We start from the raw sequence: 24,623 nt of genomic DNA, 5'->3' as shown, positions 1-24,623 counted from the left end.
GGTGCAGTGGTATCAATGAAATTCCACTGTGCCATTTTTAGCTGCATTTTTAACACTTGCACAGAGCAGGCATTAAAAAGGTGCACACTATTATTCTTAATGGGCCCCTTTGTACTTTGCAGGATTGGCGCCAATATTTTTGGCACAAATATTGCAATGTACAAGAATAGCGTAAAAAATTATGACGCTATTGTCTCTAACCTGCGCCATGGTGCTCCTTATGTAAAATACGCGCACACATGGTGGCATTAGGGAGGCACTAAGGGGCACAAGAAAAGTGGCGCTGCATGCAATGCAGCACCACTTTTCTTACATTTGGGCCCATATACACAAGAGGATCTATGTTTATTCTGTTTGGCATTGGATTTCAAGTAGAAGAGTATCATATTCATACAAGTTTTAATTGGGGGATTTTTGTTGATGTTCACCAACTCGGTAGGTCTGCCTATTTATCTCCAGAAAAAGTTGATTTGTAACTTAACTTATTCAAGCTGACATTCCACTATAAGTAGAAGAGCTACCATACTCCAAGGTAGGGCTAGGAGCATTGACTACACCTTTACTTCCAAACAAGCTTTCAGGAAATTTTATTTAGAGTAATGGGCTTGTCCCAAAAAACATAAAACACAAGAAAATGTGAAAGTATTAGATCAAAGTGTATAAGTCCTGTTTAAGAAGTGACTCAGCGGTCGTAGCATATATGACTGTCCAGTGGCACAGAGACATTGTGGGGGTTCATAGGAGCTCACTACAATACTGGCTTGTTTTGTTGATGTAACAAATATGGCCCTAGGTATTGCAGAAGGCCCTGTAGCAAACAATTTTCTGCAGGATTAACCTCAATCTTCTGCTCTTTAGCCCCCCACACATTGGTGTACTGATTACTGTTAAAACATGTTTCTTTTGGGTTAAAACAAATATTTAAACCATATCTAAATAAAACTGTGGGAGCATATTTGCCAAAATACGTTATAGAAGGTACAATAAAAGTACAAATCAGCAGTCGACCAGTGTTCATATAAAAACTCTGCGAAGTACTTTATCATCACACTCCAATAAATTTAGTGATGCACCCTTGTTTACAATGTATGACCTCCATAGTTCAACCATAAACATCTTGTAAGCCAGGGTGACCAGAGAATACCCACCTTCCACCATCAGCCCAATATGTCATTGTGTCATGGTTATACCACTTTCTACCGTACCAGTAGTACTACTCCTGAACATTTTTCACAAACCTACATACAGAGATATCTGCTCCATTATCTTTTAGGTGGGGAAATCTCTGCACCTAACTGCAGAGATCTCTGTGAATGAATGCCTACATTTTAGTAGTAAATGTAGGAAGGACAGTGGAGAATGGATGGAAAATGGGGAGCACATTGCGCTAAATGGTAAGGAGTTATAAGGGGTTAAGGAGGGAAAAAGCACTCACCCACAAAAGATTAAGCTCATTTCTATTCACACACAGCATGTCAAGTTATTACAGCCCAAAAGGACGCAAACCAGTAGTAGATGTACTCCATCCTTGACCTGGAGTAGGTCCTGTGTCACACACGGCCAACCACTGGTATAGAAACAGCCTCTCATGAAAAATAATCAATCCAGGAACTTAAAGTAGAACCTCATGGGAAACAATGTTAAAATAAATGAATGTATTTTAAATTCTTATAATTTTAATTTAATATGGAAGATATAATACATAAATATAAAACGTTTTTATTTTATAAACTAGTGTAATAATATATGTTTTTACTTTAAAATGCATGTAACTTTCTTTTAAATTAATCAAATTATTTCTATTCATAGATCTAAGAATTGCTATTAAATAAATCTTTAAGAAAACATTTGTAATTTAATTTGTTATATTTAAATTCATTAAATATTGTTAGAAATTAAATATTGTTAGAAATTGGGTTTCTGATTGGCAGAGATATGCACTCTGTCCAAGCATGAACCACAATCCTAAAAGAAAAGAAAGAAAAGAAGGAAGGAGAAAACAGAAAGAACGGGTAAGGAATCAAGGGGAGAAGCAACAGAAATGAATGATGAAGAGAGGGGTAAGGAAAACAATACCAAATGGGAGAAGACAAGGAAACAGACGGAAAGAGATGGAAAGGAAAGGACGACTGAAACAAAAAAGGACTAAAGAAGGACTAAAAAAGGACTAAAAAAGTGAAAAAACGAGCATGAGATAGAGACAAGGAAATGGAAGGAGTGAACAAAAGAAAGAAAGCAAAGAATTAACATAGGCAAGAAGAAAAAATGGAAAAGCAAGAAAGTAACAAAAGTATAGACCATACGAAGAAGCGAAAAAAAACAAATACGGAAAAGAAATCATAATAATCCTCTGAATATTTTACATTGGGTTGAATGAAACAAAGGTTCATAGAGGCAATATTAAGCAGGATGAAAGTTTACAGACTGTGTGCTCTGATCTGAGGCGTGTATTTATGACAAGGGTTCTTTCCAGGAAGCAGGACAGTACTGTTTTTCTAAGACGAGGGTGGGCTGCATGCTTCTTTTATCAAATTCCTCTGCCTCATAGTATAGGAGTTCAAAAGTGCAGCATCAGCTGGGGGACACCTGCTTACTGTCACACTCAAACGAGAGGCAGAGAGCTATTCAAAGACAGACTACGAGCTACTGGGAGAGACAGTTGTTGGAGACTCCTGTGTTAGCATAAACCTCGTTTCCTACTCCTATCCCATCTGTGTAAAACAAAATTACCTTTCTTTTGCTTCAGGAGAAAAACACTATGGCCCTAATTTAAGAAGGCCTAGTGCCTCCTTGGGCCACATTAGCATCATTTTTTATGATGCTAATGTGGCTCAAATAGGCCAAATTCTCCGTGCCAGATTTACAAAGTGGCACAATGCATGCATTGCGCCACATTATGCCTGCGCCAGGCATAATGTATGCAAGGGGGGCATTCCCTCATTAGGGGGATCGCAAATATGGTGCAGTGGTATCAATGAAATTCCACTGTGCCATTTTTAGCTGCATTTTTAACACTTGCACAGAGCAGGCATTAAAAAGGTGCACACTATTATTCTTAATGGGCCCCTTTGTACTTTGCAGGATTGGCGCCAATATTTTTGGCACAAATATTGCAATGTACAAGAATAGCGTAAAAAATTATGACGCTATTGTCTCTAACCTGCGCCATGGTGCTCCTTATGTAAAATACGCGCACACATGGTGGCATTAGGGAGGCACTAAGGGGCACAAGAAAAGTGGCGCTGCATGCAATGCAGCACCACTTTTCTTACATTTGGGCCCATATACACAAAAGGATCTATGTTTATTCTGTTTGGCATTGGATTTCAAGTAGAAGAGTATCATATTCATACAAGTTTTAATTGGGGGATTTTTGTTGATGTTCACCAACTCGGTAGGTCTGCCTATTTATCTCCAGAAAAAGTTGATTTGTAACTTAACTTATTCAAGCTGACATTCCACTATAAGTAGAAGAGCTACCATACTCCAAGGTAGGGCTAGGAGCATTGACTACACCTTTACTTCCAAACAAGCTTTCAGGAAATTTTATTTAGAGTAATGGGCTTGTCCCAAAAAACATAAAACACAAGAAAATGTGAAAGTATTAGATCAAAGTGTATAAGTCCTGTTTAAGAAGTGACTCAGCGGTCGTAGCATATATGACTGTCCAGTGGCACAGAGACATTGTGGGGGTTCATAGGAGCTCACTACAATACTGGCTTGTTTTGTTGATGTAACAAATATGGCCCTAGGTATTGCAGAAGGCCCTGTAGCAAACAATTTTCTGCAGGATTAACCTCAATCTTCTGCTCTTTAGCCCCCCACACATTGGTGTACTGATTACTGTTAAAACATGTTTCTTTTGGGTTAAAACAAATATTTAAACCATATCTAAATAAAACTGTGGGAGCATATTTGCCAAAATACGTTATAGAAGGTACAATAAAAGTACAAATCAGCAGTCGACCAGTGTTCATATAAAAACTCTGCGAAGTACTTTATCATCACACTCCAATAAATTTAGTGATGCACCCTTGTTTACAATGTATGACCTCCATAGTTCAACCATAAACATCTTGTAAGCCAGGGTGACCAGAGAATACCCACCTTCCACCATCAGCCCAATATGTCATTGTGTCATGGTTATACCACTTTCTACCGTACCAGTAGTACTACTCCTGAACATTTTTCACAAACCTACATACAGAGATATCTGCTCCATTATCTTTTAGGTGGGGAAATCTCTGCACCTAACTGCAGAGATCTCTGTGAATGAATGCCTACATTTTAGTAGTAAATGTAGGAAGGACAGTGGAGAATGGATGGAAAATGGGGAGCACATTGCGCTAAATGGTAAGGAGTTATAAGGGGTTAAGGAGGGAAAAAGCACTCACCCACAAAAGATTAAGCTCATTTCTATTCACACACAGCATGTCAAGTTATTACAGCCCAAAAGGACGCAAACCAGTAGTAGATGTACTCCATCCTTGACCTGGAGTAGGTCCTGTGTCACACACGGCCAACCACTGGTATAGAAACAGCCTCTCATGAAAAATAATCAATCCAGGAACTTAAAGTAGAACCTCATGGGAAACAATGTTAAAATAAATGAATGTATTTTAAATTCTTATAATTTTAATTTAATATGGAAGATATAATACATAAATATAAAACGTTTTTATTTTATAAACTAGTGTAATAATATATGTTTTTACTTTAAAATGCATGTAACTTTCTTTTAAATTAATCAAATTATTTCTATTCATAGATCTAAGAATTGCTATTAAATAAATCTTTAAGAAAACATTTGTAATTTAATTTGTTATATTTAAATTCATTAAATATTGTTAGAAATTGGGTTTCTGATTGGCAGAGATATGCACTCTGTCCAAGCATGAACCACAATCCTAGTTAGGTAAGTGACCAACACACCCTAAATTAACCTGTGCTCACCTCACAGAGCAGTTAGGCTTACATTAAGAGGCAAGTATTTGTGCAACACTTCAAACAGTAAAACAGTGAAACCACCACACAACAAGATACCACCCTTAGTTAGAAAAATAGAGCTTCTATAATGAACAAAACAAGACAGAAATGGCAAAAATCCAATAAGTGGAAGTCGATATATGAATATTTAAAGAATAAACGTAGTTGTAATGCTTAAAAGCATAAAGCGCAATCAAGGTTATTTTGTCATGCTAGACTGGGTCAAATCTGAAAAGTCAGGCCAATTGTGATGGAGTGAGGGTCCGATATAGGAACCAGCCTTGGCCCACTGAAACAATACTTTGCATCAATGCTGAGAACAATATGCAAGGAGCAAAGAAGGCGATGTGTTGACATCAGTCCTGAAGATGTAGGTGATGTGTGGGCTCTGAGCTACATAAGGTCGGATGTGCGTTGGGAATTGAGGTGATGCCCCGCGCAGTTGGCAATGCTGTGTTTCCGATCCTCACCGCAGCAGTGATGCGCCAGTGGCAATGTGGTGTCTTAGGTCCTCACAGCGATGCATCGGCGTCGATAGAGATGAACCAGTTATGAGCACTGCAACAGCATTGATGCATGGATTTTGGACCGGAGAAGCACTTAATACCAGCTTCCAAGGGCTCAGTATAGCCTTAGAACCCAACGTAGCGGGCTCTACCAGCTATTAAAGGCCCGCTCCCCGCGTTAAATGCCCGAGCCGAAGGCGAGGGCATTTAACAAGGGAGAGGGACTTTAATAGCCGGTAGAGCCCGCTACGGCGGGTTCTAAGGCTATTAGAACATTCTGCCACACAGGGCAGAATGTTCTATCAAAAAAAAAAAATCTTCACGGAGCCCGAGGGGATTTAAATCCCCTCGGGCTCCGTGAGGCTTTGTTCACAGCTGTTGCTGTGAACAAAGCGAACATTGGAATGTTGGCGCTGCGGGCTTTTACCGGCCTGTAAAAGCCCGCAGCAGTCCATTGTCTTCAATGGACATGCCAACATTCCAATGTTCTAATACTGGATAGGCACCACTTAGCAGGGGAAGATTCTTGGATGGCAAAGTCCAGGTACTGTAGGTGATGAGTTGGTAGTCTTCTGTAGCCCTCAGACTTCAGAAGAACCAACAAGCCCTTGGAGTTAATTTGGTTTTGAGTTGGAGAGATTAGGTCCAGTCCTTCTCACTCCCAGGCAAGGAGCGAGCAGGCAGCAGGTGAGCACAGCAGAGCAGGAGTCCAGTAGAGTCCAGTCCTTTCAGCAGCACAGCAGTCCATCTTCCTGGCAGAATATCCACAGGTCCAGAAGTGCACTGAGTTGGTATTGTCCGAGGTCCAGTACTTGTATATATTAAAAAGGAAGGTCTGGGTCTGGCAAGATGGTAAAATTGCTAGGTCAGCATGGCAGTTTGATACCATACACACAGGGTATGCAATGGCAGGCCTGAGACATGTTGAAGGGCTAATTAAGTTGGTGCACAATTAGTGCTGCAGGCCCGCTAGTAGCACTTAATTCACAAGCCCTGGACACTGGTAGTATACTAGGGGCTTATGAGTAAATGAACTATGCCAATTATGGACGAGTCAATGTTACCATGTTGTTTTAAGCAGAGAACACATGCACTTTAGCAGTGGTTAGCAGGGATAAAATGCCCACAGTCCTAAAGCCAGCAAAAACAAGGTAAGCAAAACACTCCAAGGATGCCAGGATAACAAATATTTAATTCAAAATGAAGGGTCTGATTTAGGTCTTGGGGGAGGGAATACTCTGTCACAAACATGATGGATATCTTGTCTACCATATTACAATCACTATAGGGGATAATGAGATGGTAATATGGAGGACTGGATAGCTGTCATGTTTGTGACAGAATATTTCCCTCCACCAAGACCTAAATCAGGGATTAAGTTAGTTTTGCTACAGCATTGTCAAAAACATGTTCTACATTTAAAATAAATATATACAATTTAATTACAATAATATTTACCATAAAATATTTTAGTAATTATTTTAAGTTCAATAAACATTTTATAATTTCACTATGCTTTATTATGAGAAGATCTCTGTCCTGGTGGTAGAGATCTCTACCTTTGTGTGAAACATTACTTGTAGTGACTTTACACTCATAAAGTTTATTCTACCCCCTGGTTTCAGGATACATGCAAGTCTGCACTTTTGAATACCTTTACACTCAGTAATAGTGAACAGAGAAATGTAGTAAAATTACTCAAACGTGTAAGAGTAAATGTATTCACAGTGAAGGTACACATGTAAATGTACCTTTGTGAATAGGTCCCTCTGTATTTATAATACACAATACCCTTGATCCGTTAATGAAACTGTGCCATATGTTTTTTACAACTTTTTACAACTGTATTGTAACAACAATGTGAAAGTTACATAAAATATGTGGAAAACTTTCATCATAGTATAATGTTTTATATTTTATTATGTCAGTCCACACCATGTGCAGTGGTGTTACGCCATAAGGTCTGCACCCATCTCCCTATAGAGCCACTTTCGGTTGATTGCAGTCAAAACCCACGCAGTGAGGGTTTGCCACAGGGTCCGATCTCCTATAAATCCAATTCACGCTTTGCACAGCTTTCTGTTGTACACTGCAGTCGCTTGATGTACAAGAAGTTATGTTGAAGGAAGTGTGCAATTCCTTGCCAAAGGTTCAGGCTCTGCATCCAACCTCAATCAAGGCCAATCCATGCTGTACATGGCTTTTTTCAGAAAGCAGCAAGGATTGTCCATAGGTCCTGTGCCCAACCTCCTATTTAACATCCTCTATGGCCAAACCAGGCAACACTATGCTTTCAGCTACATATGTCCCTGTATTCAACCTCCCATCCCCGGCTAGGTCAACCTCCTCTGTGGCCTCCTGAATATCCAAACCGTGCTGCACATGGACAACCACCAAGTGCAGCAGGGTTTGGCCACACAATCTGTCGAGGGGCCATGTCCTGTGCCTAACCTCCTATGCAGTCAGTCTCCATTACAGTCTCCTTGGCACTTAGCCAGCTGTGGACGAACTTGCACCAGAATCTGAAGATCAGCCTCTGCAAAAAACCTACCATATGGCCAAATCTCCTTGCATGCATTTAGCTATATGCAATGAGGGTTTGCCAGAGAGCCTGCCAGAAAGCAGGTCTCACACAACTTATTTCTAGAGCTAACCTCCAAGGTGCATGGCCTCAGGTTTTGCATAGTGGGTAGTGAGTACCTCCAGCCAAACACTTGTGTGATCAATCGCCACTATGCATGCACTGCAGCCATGCGTTTAGGTATTATTGCACAATAGCCAACGCCTCTTGCACACAGCCTTTGACCTGACACAGTTAGAGATTGTCTAAGGGCCTCCATCCAACTTCCTGCACAGCCATCCCTGCTGACTGCAGACACTGGCTGGGCATAGCAGGAGTTTATCATAGTGCCCAGTATATTATGTAGCCACTTCCTCCTAGGCACAGCTTTCCACTATGCATTGCATCCAATAGCCACACAGGAAGCCATACTGGAACCTGAATACAGGGCCTTGCCACAAGGCCATGCACAGCTGTCCCTCACCAGATGCGTGGTTAGGCATAGTGCCTATGGCCAGGTCTTAAATGCAAAATCCCTTAAAGACCTATACTGTGGAGCTGGCCTTGGTCAATGGGGAAAGACATTGTACAGAAATTGAAAAAGGAATATTGGGATCATATTGTGCTAAGAGTCTGGGTTGAACAGAAAAATGGGAGTATAACAGCACAGTTTTTGTTGCATAAGTGTATTCCTAAGTTTGAACCATATGTTGACAGAATCAATCCCTCCAAAGAAAAATTACTGATGTGGGGTTCTTCCCCTAATGTCCTTCACTGCAAGTTGGGGAAAAAATCCAGCGACCAATTTTCCTGCGCGCGCAGCTTAGTGCTTAGTGAGCCTGAGGCTCATTTATTTATTTATTTATTTTTGTCCACAATATGCCCAGGTGGAGAAAAAAAGGATAACTCTACTATGTAAATTAATGGGTGTGAGACAATATAAGGTAAAGTTACGAATCTTAAAAAGTGAAACCCAAGAAACAATCGTGTTTGAATTTTCTGGTTATTTGCATTGGGCTTGGAGACTGAGACTGAGAACTAGTACTTAAAAGACCCGGCAACCATGCAGGCCCAAATAGACACTATCTATTTATGACTCTGGTATAGCATTTTATGTGATTGTTGAACTTATTGTGGACTGCCTGATGTAAATACTCGACATGGCAAATTATATTAATTGTAAATGATTTTTAGTATGCACATGATTTGGAGTTTTTTGTTATGTGCACTGGCAATGGAAATCGAGACTGTGAACTAGCACTCAAAAGACCCAGTACTCATGCAGGCACAAATAGATACAATCCACTTATTGTGCGTTGACTGCTGCAAATACTTGACATAGCAAATTGTATAAATTCTAATTGATCTTAGTATGAACAAGATTTTAATGTGTTTTACTTATTTATCATGAATGCACTTTTATGGCTTCATAGTCAAAATAGCGTATTTACTACTACTACAGGTCTTACGTGCAAACTCCCTTAAAGACCTATACAGTTCCTTCAGCACTACACAGCAAGGACTGTCCACAGGTCCTGAACGCAGCCTCATATTGAGCCTTACATAATCCCAACCCCTGCTTGGCACAGCCTACAGCCATGTACATCAGGCGCTGGTTGCCTCACCTGGTTTTTGGCTAACCCCAATAATGCAGCACAGATTTCAGCCTTGTCCATAGAAGTCTTTGCGTATAACCTCCCATGGAGTCAACTCTTACAGGGCATGACCTTAGTCATTAACTGTGGGGTTCGGTGCAGGGCCTGTACCTAACCTCCCATGCAGTTTTCCCATACGCCCAGTTCCACTGTGTGAGGCTTTCAACCATGCAGCCATTTCCTTTATTCATGAACCACTGTATACAGCCTATGAAGGGTGTTGGCCCCAAGATGTACTCGCTTTCCCATGCGATCAAAACGCTATGCAGGGTCAAGTCAGGACCTGCTTCAAAACTCCTGTGCCTCATTTCAACACTGCACACACCCAACTGCCTGCACACAATCTACTGGGTGGCCTCATCTCTGTCTCTCCCCTGCTGCACGTGGACTCACACCTAGTGCTGTAAGGGTTGGACACCTATGGCCATATCATGTGCCTAAACTCCCATGAAGTCAGTCTCCTCTGCAGTTCTATTGCCACTGAGCCAGCTTAGGACAGCCTTTAGCTGTGTGGAGTAGATGCTTGAGGCTGGCTCTGCGGCCAACCAGTCAAATGACCAAATCAAAATGTGTGCCACCTTTAGACATGCACTGTGGGGGGGTTAGCCACAAGGCTTGCCAGCAGCCAGGTCCTTTACCCAATATTCTGTATGGCCAACCCCTACTGTAGAAAGCCTTTGCGTACTTACTCTGGTTCTGTATTGCCAACTCTCGCTGTGCATACTATGTGGCCATCCGCAGTAGGAGTTGGCCTCATGGACTGGCATGTGAAAAGAGAGTGCTTTTCTAAGGAGGTGACACATTTATTGTGGACATGGTGTACCATTCAAAGTTGGCAGCCTATAGATACTATACATAAGGCACTGTCTACAACAAAAAATATTGTAACATGGGTAGGACACTTTTATGGTATCGCACACCTGTATCTTTGGCATTTGGAGTTGGTAATTTAATAGTATTTGGCAAAGCCGAACACAACGTAAGACTGAACAAGCGTGCTAACATGCACTGAGGTTTTGGACTAGGGCTATCATGGCCCTCATTCTACTAACATCTGAATTTCTATGTGGTTATGGGTACCTTCAGGACACTGAATTAACTTTATATTCTGAGTTTTCTCCTATCAAACAAGGCAATAGTAGGAAAAAAGTTGCTGCCACATTCACTTGCACATAATATTCTATAACCAGGCTGCTTCCCAGGAGTATATTGATGCGTACTGCTAGAACTTCACCCTAAATCACAGACAGAAACATCCTAGAAAACAAAAGAGAATGACAAAAGACAGTAATCATCAGTCAGATAGGGCAGGATTAAGAGATCGTTACATAACGCATGAAACAAAGGCCATGGGCCCTCTTCATCTACAGCACACTTTTCTTAAAGTGAGAAACCTTATGAAGGGAAAGTAAGCTGGGTCTCATACAACACGAGGGCAAATGATGTGTGACCAAAACTACATACCTGCATGGTGAATCATCCATGGATAAGGCAGAGGCCATCAGAATCGATCTGTTGCTTAACCAGGAAGAAAACTTCCTTAATCCAAGTATGAGCTGCAGAACCATATTTGGATATACTGGAGTTTCCTCAGATCTTCCCTGGGAACTCTCAAGTACAGTGCAAAACCAAAATGTTTAGGTCTTGATCTAACCATGTACATAATGTTTTTTTTTATTTTATACCAATGAGGGGGTGTGTCACCAGCAGTATCAGGGCATGTCCTTAACGCCCCAATACATCATAAAAGTACTCATGCTTGTGTGCACCCGCTTTCTGGTGTCTGCTGAATAAAATGAAGGTAGTGATAGAACCTGTGAGTTTCTACTTAGAAAGAATATGAAACAGCGTAGGGCAGAGCCATCTAGGTTGGCTTTTCTCAGATGGTCAATCGAAGGTATGTATGATCGACCATATCAAAAAAAGCTGACAGACTTCGCAGTATCAGGCTGCCAATATTGTAATAATCAAAGATCTGCAGTCAGGCGAAATATAATGGAGTTGCATTCTTGTGTAGAAGTGGTACACTACAATTAGCGAGACCGTCTTCTAACTCCAGACAGCCACCACATTTAGGGGCATATTTATACTCCGTTTGCGCCGAAATTGCGTCATTTTTTTCGACGCAAATTAGACGCAAAACTAACTCCATATTTATACTTTGGCGTTAGACGCGTCTAGCGCCAAAGTACATGGAGTTAGCGTCATTTTTTGGCGTGAACACCTTCCTTGCGTTAATGAGATGCAAGGTAGGCGTTCCCGTCTAAAAAAATGACTCCCAGGCATGTGCGTGTTATTTATACTCCCGGGCAAAAATGACGCCCAGGAGTGGGCGGGGCAAAAAACCCCGCATTTGCGCCTGAATTTAACGCCTGCGTCAGGGCAGGCGTTAAGGGACCTGTGGGCTCAGAATGAGCCCAGAGGTGCCCTCCCCTGCCCCCAGGGACACCCCCTGCCACCCTTGCCCACCCCAGGAGGACACCCAAGGATGGAGGGACCCACCCCAGGGATATTAAGGTAAGTTCAGGTAAGTATTTTTTTTATTTTTTTTTGTGGCATAGGGGGGCCTGATTTGTGCCCCCCTACATGCCACTATGCCCAATGACCATGCCCAGGGGACAGAAGTCCCCTGGGCATGGCCATTGGGCAAGGGGGCATGACTCCTGTCTTTGCTAAGACAGGAGTCATGTTAATGGGGGATAGGCGTCGTAAAAAAATGGCGCAAATCAGGTTAAGGCGATTTTTGGGACTCAACCTGACTTGCCCCATTTTGAGACGTCCATACGCCATTTTCCCCTACGCCGGCGCTGCCTGGTGTACGTGGTTTTTTTTCACGCACACCAGGCAGCGCCGGTCGGCTAACGCCGGCTAACGCCATTCTATAAATACGGCGCCCGCATGGTGCTTCAGAATGGCATTAGACGGCGCTAATTTTTTTGACGCTAAACTGCGTTAGCGCAGTTTAGCGTCAAAAAGTATAAATATGGCCCTTAATACTAGAATTCAACACCCTCATTGTACGGTAAGTCACAAAGAAAGCACAAGCTACACCATAATGACAGGTATGGAAGTATACTATTACAGGTAAACAACCCTAAAAGGAAAAAAATACAAAAAAAATGTATGTAAGGAAATGCCTCTTTTTTCCTGTTCACCCCCTACTTTTTTGACTGATGCTGCTGGTTTTTCTGACTCTGAGAGTGCACTGAGGTCTGCTAACCAAATCTCAGTGCCAGTGCTCTGACTCTACTCAAATTGCATGTAGAACTGGATACATTCAATTGGCAAGGACTGACTTACTTATGAGTCCCTAGTATATGGTATCCAGGGTACCTAGGGCATGTAAGGTAGATAACCCACTCAGGACTGCAGCACTGTTTGTGCCACCCTGTGTGTGACAAACTACAAAATGGCATCTCCAGCCTGCCAATGCAGACTGAAAGGACAATGTTTTCACTGCCAGTTTGAGTTTCCCATCCACACCAGTGGCAAAGCCACCCTATCTCTTAACAATATATGTAAGTCTCCCCTAAGGAAGGCCTGTGAAGTCCTAGGCAGGGAGCTATATTTTGTTAGGTAAGACATATATTTGTGATATGTTTTAACAGCAACACTTCTAATTTGTTGTTTTGCTGTGGATACAATTAGTAGCCCCATTGTCTGACACGGGATTACTAGTTGGCATCCCAATGCAACTAACTCGTGAATGGGACTACCTAAATGGGTCATCAAATTAATTGTGGCATTAAACCTAACATGATACCCAGGTCAAATTGAATACCACTGTTAAAGGTAAGCGACTTTTAGAAGTTGCCATTCTGTGCTCTAGAAGCCCAGCGGCCTCACAAAGGCCCTGATACACAGACAGGTTTCTGATTGCCTGGGGAGACATGTGAATGACTCTCCAGCACAGAAACAAAGGCAGTTGATGTGGAGAAGGGTGACACCTCCTCCCCAAGGATGGCCACTCAGGATGCTAGCCCAAAAGGAGACCTTCAAAGATGAAGCTGCCTTTGTGAGGGAAGTAGCACCAAAATCCCTGAGCAGGATGCCTTTTGTTCCTTCAGACAAAGTAGAAACAGGGGCACCGAGGGAAACCCATCCCCAAACCTGTTCTACCTCTAGGGTGGGCTACCAAGCTCCTAATGACCAAGGAAGGGTAGTGCCATCTTGAAAGGGGCAAGAATGTGGCACTCTGGGATAGCCAGATGCCACACATCACACATCCTTTGTCACTAGGTAGAAGGTACCCAGTAGCCCATTGGCTAGTATCTACACGGTCCCCTCAAGGCACTTTCCTAGGATAAATATGGCACCCTTGGCTCTCTGACCTCAGATCACATTGGAATTGGAGAAGGGACTAAAGAAGGACTGTCCAGCTGTCCTTGAACTCGCACAAAGAGAGACTGTACAGTTGGAAGCAATGTACCTGCTGCACTTTGGACTAGAAAAGTTTGGACTGTGCCTGCAGCCCCTGGCTCTGGAAAAAGTTGATTCATAGCACCAATCTACAGCAATGACTTCAAAGATCAGTTGGCTGATCTCCTGCAACCAGCTCCAGAGACAGAAGAACTGAAGTTGTCCAAACTGACAAGTTGGCAGCCACTTCAGAAATGTTGGCACTACTATTCGCTGGGCACCCAAGATAGCCAAAAGTTGCACCTGTGTCTGCCTGATTCAGAAGTGCTATCCAGGTCCAGATTTGTTGCACCCAAGGGACACTAGCCCCCATCTAAGGATTTTGCCCCAACCGCCCAGCATCCACCAGCTTGCTACTGCAATGTGGAGGACTTTGAGGGACCCCAATTTCTGTGGTCAAGTTCACCGCACTTCTCCTCTGGACCGCGGAGCACCAACAAATAGACCCCTGTCAACCACACCACAACCATAGCTTTATTTGAGCATCTTTTGCCTGCATCCCTCCACATCAGGATCACTTTATCGTCTACGGCAGTTGTCCTGTAAAGTTTGGATTTTGCTTCCAAAATGCTCTGGTGGTCAGATACCTGTGCAAAGTGCCCCCAGAGCCCCCCAGAACCCTGTCCTACTGGAATTGCTTACCCAAACCGGGCCGTAGTAGCTGAACTCAGGGGCGGCTTGTCCATGAGGGCGGAGGAGCGTCGCCCCACCTTCCAGCAGCAGCAGCTGCAAAACCTTTAGTGTTTACTATTGTTTCCTTGTAAGGGGGTGGGGCCATGGGGATGACGATTGTGAGGGGGAGTAAAGCGCTTGTGTGTTTGGCCGGCCGTCTCGGGTCGGCTAAAGACACATGCACACAGGGTGCACAGGGCTCTCTCCAGCCCAGTAACACAGTCGACGGGCTGAAGAGAGCCTGCACAGGCTCCCAGTCTGCCTAGTAGCGCCCTGGCTGGGTGTGCTCCCGGCCAATATTGACGCTGTGCCTGCTTGCAGCCAGCAGAGGAGCAGGACGTGGCACAGCTTTCAGGGAAGTTTATTTTTTAAAACTTTAATAATATTTTTAACCCCCCGTGAACCCCCCTGCTTCCCCCTGCAACCCTCTCCCGGCCGCGCTCCCCACCATGCCCCTTTTAACACTGTGAGCTGTAACTGGCTGAACAAATTATTTCAAACTTTTCAAAAGTTTCCAAAGTTTTTGTTGACAATGATTGTTTGAATTTGCATTTAAAAGTGATAATATCTTCTACAATCTGTATCTCTGGAACCCTCTGGTAGATTTTGTTCATCAAGGTCTCTAAAAATTCATAAAACTGTTTTTATAAAGTGGTGTCTTCTTTCTTTCGCGTGTTCTGGCTTTCTTATTTCGTTTTTTGGTGCAAATCAAATCAAAAATAACTTTATTGGGCCAAAAGACCATAAAAGTAAAAAAATAAAACACAGCCATTTACAAAAATATCACACAGATAACTAAAAACTTCATCTCCTTGGGTCATAAATACAGCATTTCAACCAGGACTTAAACTTTTCCATCATCATCATAAAATTAAAAAAAAACATTTTCCACATAAATCTAATTTTAAGAAGCAGATTTTCCTCAATGAGATAGCAGCACTTACAGAGCTCATGATAGAAGAACGTGATTCAATAGATGTAAGATTTTGTATATATGATAATCGCTCTTTATATGACTTAAAATGTTGCTTCTTTAAAATCAGACATAGAAACCACAATCTGAGGGTCTTATACAAAGTGCAAAAAAACATAAAATTAGGTGTAGACTGTGGAGTATGTCCATCACAAGGACATGGTGGCAAGGCAGGATGCCATGTGCAAACAGTAGGAAAGACCACCAAAAAAAAGGCAATGCTCAGCCTTAGCCTTGTCAAATAGAATCAAAACTCCAGGTTTCGAATCCATGCCAAACACGGCGCCATCCGTTTAGTATCACTTACTTGGAGATATTGTATTACCGTTTTGTTATCCAATATGGTCATTAATTTTAACTCCTGCATGTAAGATACGTAATGCTGCTCAGTTTAAAACTGGCATCAGACATAAAATGCTCCTGATTATCAAATAACTTTCTTCACATAAGATTGTAAAAAGAAGCTTTTATATAAGCGAGCCAAGAGATTGAGGATGCACCATCCTGTCGAAGGCAGTCCATTACAACTTGTCTCGAAAAAACTGCTAGAGGGTTACTCCATATCTTCAACCAAAGGCATAAAGGGGCCAACTTAATACGATCTTCTATATATGTGGCTCCTAATTCTGTAAGCAAAACAAACTCGGTGTATTTCTTGGTGCAGCAATAAGTCTCCCTATCAATCAGTTTTTAAGAGTCTGGAGCTTTCCTGCGGAAGCAAACCCCCAAACGCCTGCACCATATGGACCTATTACTATTCATTTACTATTATAAATTTGGAGGAGCTCTTGCACCAGCTTACATCCCAATCTTGAAGCAAATTTAAAAGTCACATCACTTGCTACCACCATTTTTCGTGATCTAACAGTAACTAGCAGATTCCATTTCCTATTCTTATCAAAGAGAAAACCCAAATCGTTAAAATTAGGAACTTTCTCGATCATTGTGCCGCCTGATAACACGTCCCACCCTAGATAATTTGCCCATGGAGGTGACTGTGCCATCAGATTACTCTATCACTGAAAGAGCTGGGCTGCCCTTAGGTTCCCCTGCTCATCTTTGGCCACTGATGACATTTTTGGCTGCCCCAGAGATAGAGTTGAGTAAGGTTCTGCTGGCAATAGCCAGATTCCCGGTTGGGCATGCTCCTGGCCAAGATGGGATACCATCAGATATGTTTAGGGCTAACACCTCCCCATGGGCCCCCCTCTTGACCAATGTTCTCAATGTAGCCCTAATATCTGATATGACCAAGGGTTGGTCTAATGCCACCTTACTTCCAATACTTAAAAAGGCCTTGAAAAGTGACCTGCAATGCTATAGCCTCAAAGCGCTGATTTATTCAACTGCCAAAATCATGGGGCACCCTTTGTTGGATTGCCTTCAGAAATGGGCCTATGAACACAATGTGCTTTCAGAGGTTCAATTAGATTTTCATCCTGGGCTAGGATCTGTGGACCAGTCTCTTAATTTATACCTGCTAGTAAATAAACACACATTGGCTAGGAAGGGCAAGCTGTACCTGGCGTTTTCGGACCTGAGTTACACCTTCAACTCTGTTAATAGGTCCAAGCTTTGGAGCATGATGACTGATATGGGGGTGAATTAGCACATTGTCACTTCTTGGGAGAGCTTCATAAGGAGGTCACAGTCAGTGCGAGATATGGCCCTGGTGGAGAGACAATGTCAGCATTCCATATGGCTTAAGGTGTATGCCAAGGCTAAGTTCTGGCCCTGTTTGTATTCTAGCTGTACATAAAGGGCTTGGAGGAGAACCTGCTTGAACTTAGGGTTGACTGCCCTGGCATAGGCGATTGCAGTGTCCCCACGCTAATCTATGCTGATTATACTGTCCTGGTAGCCATAACAGCAATCAACCTACAACACTGACTGGATCATTTTTGTGAGTTTATGACTAGACTAAATATCAGGGTCAATCAGGAAATGGTGCACGTTCTGATCTTAGGTGCAAGGAAAAAGTATAGTACTGCATTTGTAGTTAATAGTTCTAAGGTCAGCATTGTTCCCCAGTTCATGTACCTAGGAATTCCCCCTCGTCAACCATTTAAAATGGGGTCCCTTGAATACTAGTAGAGCCGATGCTTTCTCCAAAGTCGTTGAGGGTCTCCTGAACTTTGCCTGTAGATTGAGCCATAAGCCTATTAAGGAACTTGTGGCCATTTACAAAGCTAAATGCTGTGCTGTTGTCTCCTTTGGGGCTGAACTATGGGGTATAAATGGTCAAGGGGTCTAGAAGCTATTGAGCATGGCTTTCTTAAAAGGATCTTTATCTGTCTCAAAAAGCACCAGCTTTCTCAGATGTCATTCGGAGGTCGGGATTGGATACATTAGAGATTTCACAAGGTTGCAACTACTTTTGCTGTGGTTCAAACTTCATTTAACAGGGTTGTGCTTCCTGACTTCCTGAAACTTAATCATTGCCTCACAATTACCTGGATAAGGTACATACCTGATACTTGCCTGAACCTGGGACAGGAGGACTTATTTACCTCTCCTAGTAGTGGGAAAGTTGCCTTGATCGCTTCTCTAAAGGACACTTTTCTAGCTAGTCGCACAGAGGACAGAATGAAAAGGGTGGCTAATATGTCTACTGTACAGGTACATATGCGGATCATTGTCAATGTCAGCATTGAGCCTTATCTGATATGGGTGTGTAATCAGCGTACAGAGTTTTGTTAGTAAGACTCCGACTATGCACAGTGCACGTTTTGGCCATCTCCCTTGTCAGAGTTCTTACTTCCATAGACTACTTGTCTGCCCCTGTGACAATTATTCAGCAGAAAGCACGCGTCATTTCATTTTCTTTTAGCAAATTGTATTAGTTGCTGAGAAAATGCTATTTGTTACCTTTTTTTAAAGAGGGGAACATTTGATACTGTAAAGCTTCTTTTAATTATCTAGAGACTCTTCCTTCTGTGAAAATCTGTTTTTAACTACTGTTTATATCCAATTTACCAGCAAGAATAGGACCTCATTGGCTATGTAATATCTGATGTATTTTTCATATTTTTCTTTATTTGTCTGGGATACTATATTTTTACGATTATTTTTATTTATTGACATTTATATGTTTTTTATGTGAAGCTATTGTTCTATGATTTTAGTGTGGTTTGTCTTTCACTTACCCAAAAAGTCATGTCTAAGGATCTACAAAGTAGTACCCTACAGACAGACAGGGAACTTAACTGAGAACTTAACCTGCTTTTTTACTGACAGCACCAATTAGAAACCAACGACCTACAGTCAATCATATAGCATAGTCTTCCTCCTGAATAAACATTGATGGGTCACCAAACCAAGTTACTCAGACAGCCGGATTTTAATGAATAAGGAGGGACACTGGTGAAAATACTGTAGAAGAATCAAATGCAGACAGAACACAACAATGTCAATAAACATTAAGGGGCATATTTAAGAGCCCCTAGCGCCACCAGATCATCATTTTTTGTGACGCTCCGGCGGTGCTAAGCACTGCTTCATAGTTACAAGAAGGTGTAACGCCACTTTTTTGTGTTGTTACGCCTCCTTGAAAATATGGGCCCCTCTGACACAGTTTTCTGTGTCAGAGGGGTGTGCAATGGGTGTTGCAGTGGGCGTTCCACCGCACCACCCATTGCTTTTGATTCTGCCTCAGATTTACGAGTTGTCGTAAACCTGAGGCAGAGCCAAAAACTAATGCCACCCCAGGGGTGGTGTTACCATAGCAAAACAAAGAGGAATGCTTTCATTCCTCCTCGTTTTTTTGCTTTTTTATGTGTGCTACATTCTGGTAAATGCCATGGACAATTGTTTACATGCAGGAAGGGACACATCCCTGCACATAAACAATCCTTCAAAATGACGCTTTGGTACTTCCATGTGTGCTGCGTTTTGCAGCACACATAAGAGTGCCAAATCGCCATTGTAGATTGTTTATGTGCAGGAAGGAACACCTTCCTGCACATAAACAATCTATCCCCTCACTGCAGATACCCTGGGACTATGGTGCAAGGATGACTGACTTGGCGCTAGGCAGCTTAAGTCAGCGCCAGCGCAGAGGGAACGCAGGGGTGCGCCGTATGCCTCTAAATAAGGCACACTTCTGCATTTCTAAAGTGGCGAGATGCTGCTATTTATGGCACAGCACTGCGCCAATTTAACATAAATCTGGGCATATATGTTAGATGATTACCCTCAGGGTCTATGTCAGGATACCATATAAAGACAAGAATCGTTCCCCGGAGATAACTTACAAAAATGCTGTCTCTTTGATTCTAGGGCCCTGATTACAAGTGTAGACTCTATTAGAGCACCTGATAAATAACGATACCACAGGGTGCATTCTTTATCAGGTGCAAAAAGTCGCACCTAATACGATTTTGTGGGGGATAACATGCGGATTTTGTTTTTTTGCGCACCAAAATCCTCATGATACGGTAAATGCCACACACTTTTCCCCTGTTAAACTTCGGTAGGTGTGAGCTGCTGAAATTTAACGATCTTTGAGGTCCATCGTATAGTTATCAGATGCTTAAATACTAAAAAACCCGTAATCATGCGTAAACATGCGCCATGGTCGGAATCAACAAACCCACTGGTGAACAGGCTCCTAGAGGTTCCATTAGTAACAATGCAATATTTTTGCAGGCAATATTAAAGACGCAGTATTTACGACAGACGATAATGCTAATCTCGTTCCACTCCCATTCAGAAACAATCACAGGTCACTGACGTAAGCGTGAGCAAAGACCATGGCATGTCCAATTACTTAGGTTGGGAAAGCGTGCAACCACAAATCGGCAAAGTGCAGACTGTTGGACATCACTTTCTGCATCATAAAATTAGAGGCCTGCAGTCAAGGCAGATAATGATCATGGCTAATTAATTAGGTTCTCAGAAAAGCCAGAGACAATTCTTTGTATCTGTATTATTAGTATCAGGCAATGGAAAGCCGTTTAAAATGTGCTAACGTACAGCAACTGCTCGCGAACAATCACGGTTTCATTTTGTCCCTGCTAGGTTCATCTTTGGCTGCGCAGCTTGGCCAGGAATTCATCACAGCATTCATGCAGAACGGAGAAGATGCCGCGTCCGACGTCATACTGAGCCTGGTCATCACAGCCTATGAGGAGCCCACAACTGTCTCAATCTCCATCCCGCAGACCAAAGCAAAGGAATATCTTTTCAATCGGAAAGAGTCGAAATGGATACGCATCCCTAGCTCTACGGAGATGACAGGGAGCGGAGTGTTCGCAGCCTCCACGATTACCGTCCGATCTGACACACCAATCTCTGTGATTTCACAAAGTCGCAGACTGCATTCGTCTGGCAGGGCGGTGGTTTATCCTGTGGCAGCCCTAGGCACAGAATACTACGCGATCACCCCCTACGAGGAGCCACAAGAGCCTTTCAAAGAATTTGCCATCATCAACCACGACCAGGCCAACACTGTAGATGTCTACCTCAAGGGGCGAGTGCTGTTCCACGGACAGTCCTATATGGCTGGTGACAAACTCCAGGTTCAGATGGCGCCGCTTGAAGCCCTGCAGCTCCAAAGCGCCGATGACCTCTCAGGCACCAGAATCGTGTCTGAGATTCCAGTTGCTGTGCTGACAGGCAACAAGTGCTCCTGGCTACATAGTCTTTGCGACCTTGTTTACGAGCAGCTGATGCCTGTTAAAAGCTGGGGCACAGAGTTCTTTGTTCCTCCCTTGCCCTTCCAGTCTAGGTATGATGTGGCGTATGTCGTAGCCTCCCAGGAAACAACAGTCAGCTACACAAGTGGCTCGACCAAGATGAAAAGAGAAATGCTGGCGGGAGAGGCTCTCAGAATTCGGGTGAGGTTCAGTCACCCACTCTTCATCACCGCAAGCGCCGGCATCCAAGTGATGTTCCACTGCACGGGCGGCCTGACCCAATATAAACAGTACGATCAGTTTCTTATAGGTATTCCGGACACCAGTCAGTTCTGCACATCCTACAGCATCTATGGCAGCACTAAATTTATCAACACCGCATTAATTGTGATAAAGACCTCAGGCATCCAGGGGCTCCGATTCGATGGACGGCCTATTAAAGCTGTCCAGTGGTACCAGTTCCCGGACACCAACTACTCTTGGGGGTCGTACAAATATACATTAGGTCAAAGAGCTGGGTCACATCGTGTCACGCATCCCAACTTAAGGTTTGAGCTGCTCTCTTTCGGAATCGCAGACCAAGATGGCTATGGTGCCCAGGCCATATGCGTAATGTGAAACAGGTTTGATTCCATCGCCTCGGTGCCTTCAAGGCACACGCTGCACATTGAGGCATGGGTGGTAGGATGAGGTCACCGCTGAAGCACTTGATATTCCTGCCACCTGAGTGGCATTGCTGATATTACTATTCAAGAGAACTCACTAAACTAATCTGTGATACTGAATATATTAAACTGCAAAATTAAATTTTATTTCCGTCATGAAGTTGGCAAAAATCAGTTCTTTCAAAATGAAGCATCCCAAAAATGTTCTTGCTACTAGCTGATAATATTTTCCTTCCATTATAACATACTGCAAATATATTACGCTTGCCAAAAATATTGGTCATTCAAACAAATCATTTCGTGTCTTCCTTTAGTTGACACTCTGCTGTACTGTTACTAAATTATTTCCTACTCGTCATATGTTCTGAGACTCAATTCACTATTGTCCTTGTGATGCATTTTCAATCTTCTGATCGCTTGATATTGTGTGTTTTAAATGGTTTATGTTTTGATTCATACTATGATATGCACTTCTATTGCCTTTAGCTAAGTGTCACGTCATTTCTAGCAGGCCTAGGGAGGTCGGAGGCATTTCGATAACATTTATAACGCATTTTAGCAATTGCCTCTAGAACCTTAGGACCCAGATACTGAAGTAACCTTGCTAAAGTCGAATACCTGTTTTGCAATCTGTAACTTTCAGGGGTCAAAGCTAACACTAGGAGGGAAATATCAGTTTAGATGCTCACATACAGGCAACACATACAGGAAAGAATGGCTTTCCCGGCCTCTTCTATTAATTTAACAAACATATATTCTCTATTGTTTTCAATAGCGTAGTGTTAATGGACTGATTACCTACTGATAAAACGTAGTCCGTGTTTTTCCAGTCAGTACTAAAAGTATGAGGTCTCCCTCATCTCAATGACAAGGTTTAGGTGTCTCAGCTAGTTAAACCAGTGATTGACCTAGGTAAGCCCCACCCTCCTTCTCGATGTAAAAGCTAGCCCCAATCAGAGGACTTCCTGTTATGACTAAGCTTAATTCGGGCCCTCTGGACACATTGCCTAGGAGAGGAGGGTGGGACCTTCGAACTGTGACTAAAAAGACCAGGAATTAGAGTAATGAATATTAATGGTAAGTAACTGGATCATTGGCTCATAGTCACAGTCCTAAAAAGACAAGGATGTCCCCACCCTTTAAATGTGGCCACCGTATCCAAATATGTGAACATAGAACAGCAGACAACGCTCACGATTTGTAACACCCACTGACAAATATTATTATTTGATACTTAAAAACTCACATGAAATGCAAACACTAACACCTTGGGCTTGAGCTTCCTCACCCCCCCCCATACCTCCTTCTCCACAAAAAGGGTCAGCCAGGGCTGGACTGGGAGTTTTGTTGGACCAGCCCCACTTGGGGGGGGGGGGGGGAGATGCTGTGCAGGTGTGAGATTGCTGCTGCTTTTGTGACTGGGGCCAATATTGCAGCACCTCTGCAAAACTGGCCCCCAGTCACAAAACCAGCCCTTACCGCAGAGAAACTGGCCTGCACCCTTGCAGCCTCCTGGGAAAACGCCTGACACCCGCTACGGGCAGTCCAGCCATGGGGCCAGCCATGGCCTGTGACCTCTCAGCATGAGCCTGCCTGCAACCGGTCCTATAGCCCTGGACCAAGGGCTGAGATCCATGTTGTCTCTCTCACCCCCTCTGGGGGAGCCTGTTGGCAAGTTGAGCGGGCAGCAGGGTGAAATGCAAGGGACACTGGGGGCGGCTCTCTCTGCCCCAAGCCATTGCGCTGAAAGAATGTGGAGGCTGATACAGTTTGTAATCAGTGGCGTAACGCAAAATGATGCCCCCACCCAAAGGTGACCAGGCATCCCGGATTTGCTGGGACAGTCCGGGTTTTTCACCAGCTGTCCTGGGAGATGTCAGGAAATTTAGCCCATGTCCCGTTTTTTCAGAGAAGGTCGCTTGAAATCGGTGAGAGGTGAATTTTTTTGTTTTCCAAAGAAAAAATAGTTAGCAGGTGTTCTCAGAAATACATTTAATTAACAGGTATTATACTGGCTTTAACAATTGAATTTTATTTATGTTCTTAGTGTCTCTTCTGTAATTCTGTGCTCAAAAGCGCTGTTATTCTGTGCTCTCAGTCGAAGTAACATTGTAGTCCCTCTTCTATTTTTATGAAATGTCCAGGTTTTTGGCCTTAAAAATCTGGTCATCCTACCCCACCCCCTCTACAGAATGTGAAGAGTTGAAGTCTGCTATCTCTCAGATATTCATTGGCCTTGGGCTGCATGTGGGCCACTTGAAAGGTTAAAGGGGCCCTGACAGGTTCAGCCCCCTGCTTGTAGCGCCTGTACGCATAGAATTGGAGACCCGCATTGAGCTGAGGAGACGTGGGCAAGCAGAGCCACAGTTGCAGCTGCTATTCACAGTCTGTAGGCAACCTCAATAAAGCAGTGCCTACCTTTGAGCTAAACACCTTTCATTACTTGCTACTAAAACACAATTCATGTATGCAGGTGCCTTCAAGAGCACATCACTTTAAATTGTTGTAAGCAATGTGTGCAGAAGGTGTGAGGTGCAGAAGTCGGTGGTGC

General features: G+C 43.1%; 1 protein-coding gene across 1 annotated transcript in view; it reads left to right on the top strand.

Annotated features, from left to right (window-relative positions):
• Positions 1-22,430, top strand: part of LOC138247433 (IgGFc-binding protein-like) — a 76,338-nt gene extending 53,908 nt beyond the window's left edge. Inside the window, exon 3 of the mRNA XM_069202065.1 lies at positions 20,791-22,430. Within this exon, the coding sequence (XP_069058166.1) occupies positions 20,791-22,025 (1,235 nt within the window). The 3' untranslated portion in view covers positions 22,026-22,430. The remainder of the gene's footprint in view (positions 1-20,790) is intronic.
• The last annotated feature ends 2,193 nt before the right edge of the window (positions 22,431-24,623 follow it).

Source organism: Pleurodeles waltl, chromosome 7 (assembly GCF_031143425.1).
Source record: "Pleurodeles waltl isolate 20211129_DDA chromosome 7, aPleWal1.hap1.20221129, whole genome shotgun sequence".
In the NCBI taxonomy this organism is placed as follows: Eukaryota; Metazoa; Chordata; class Amphibia; order Caudata; family Salamandridae; genus Pleurodeles; species Pleurodeles waltl.
The sequence above is the reverse complement of the archived record's forward strand: the minus strand, read 5'-3'. Positions and strand labels throughout refer to the sequence as shown.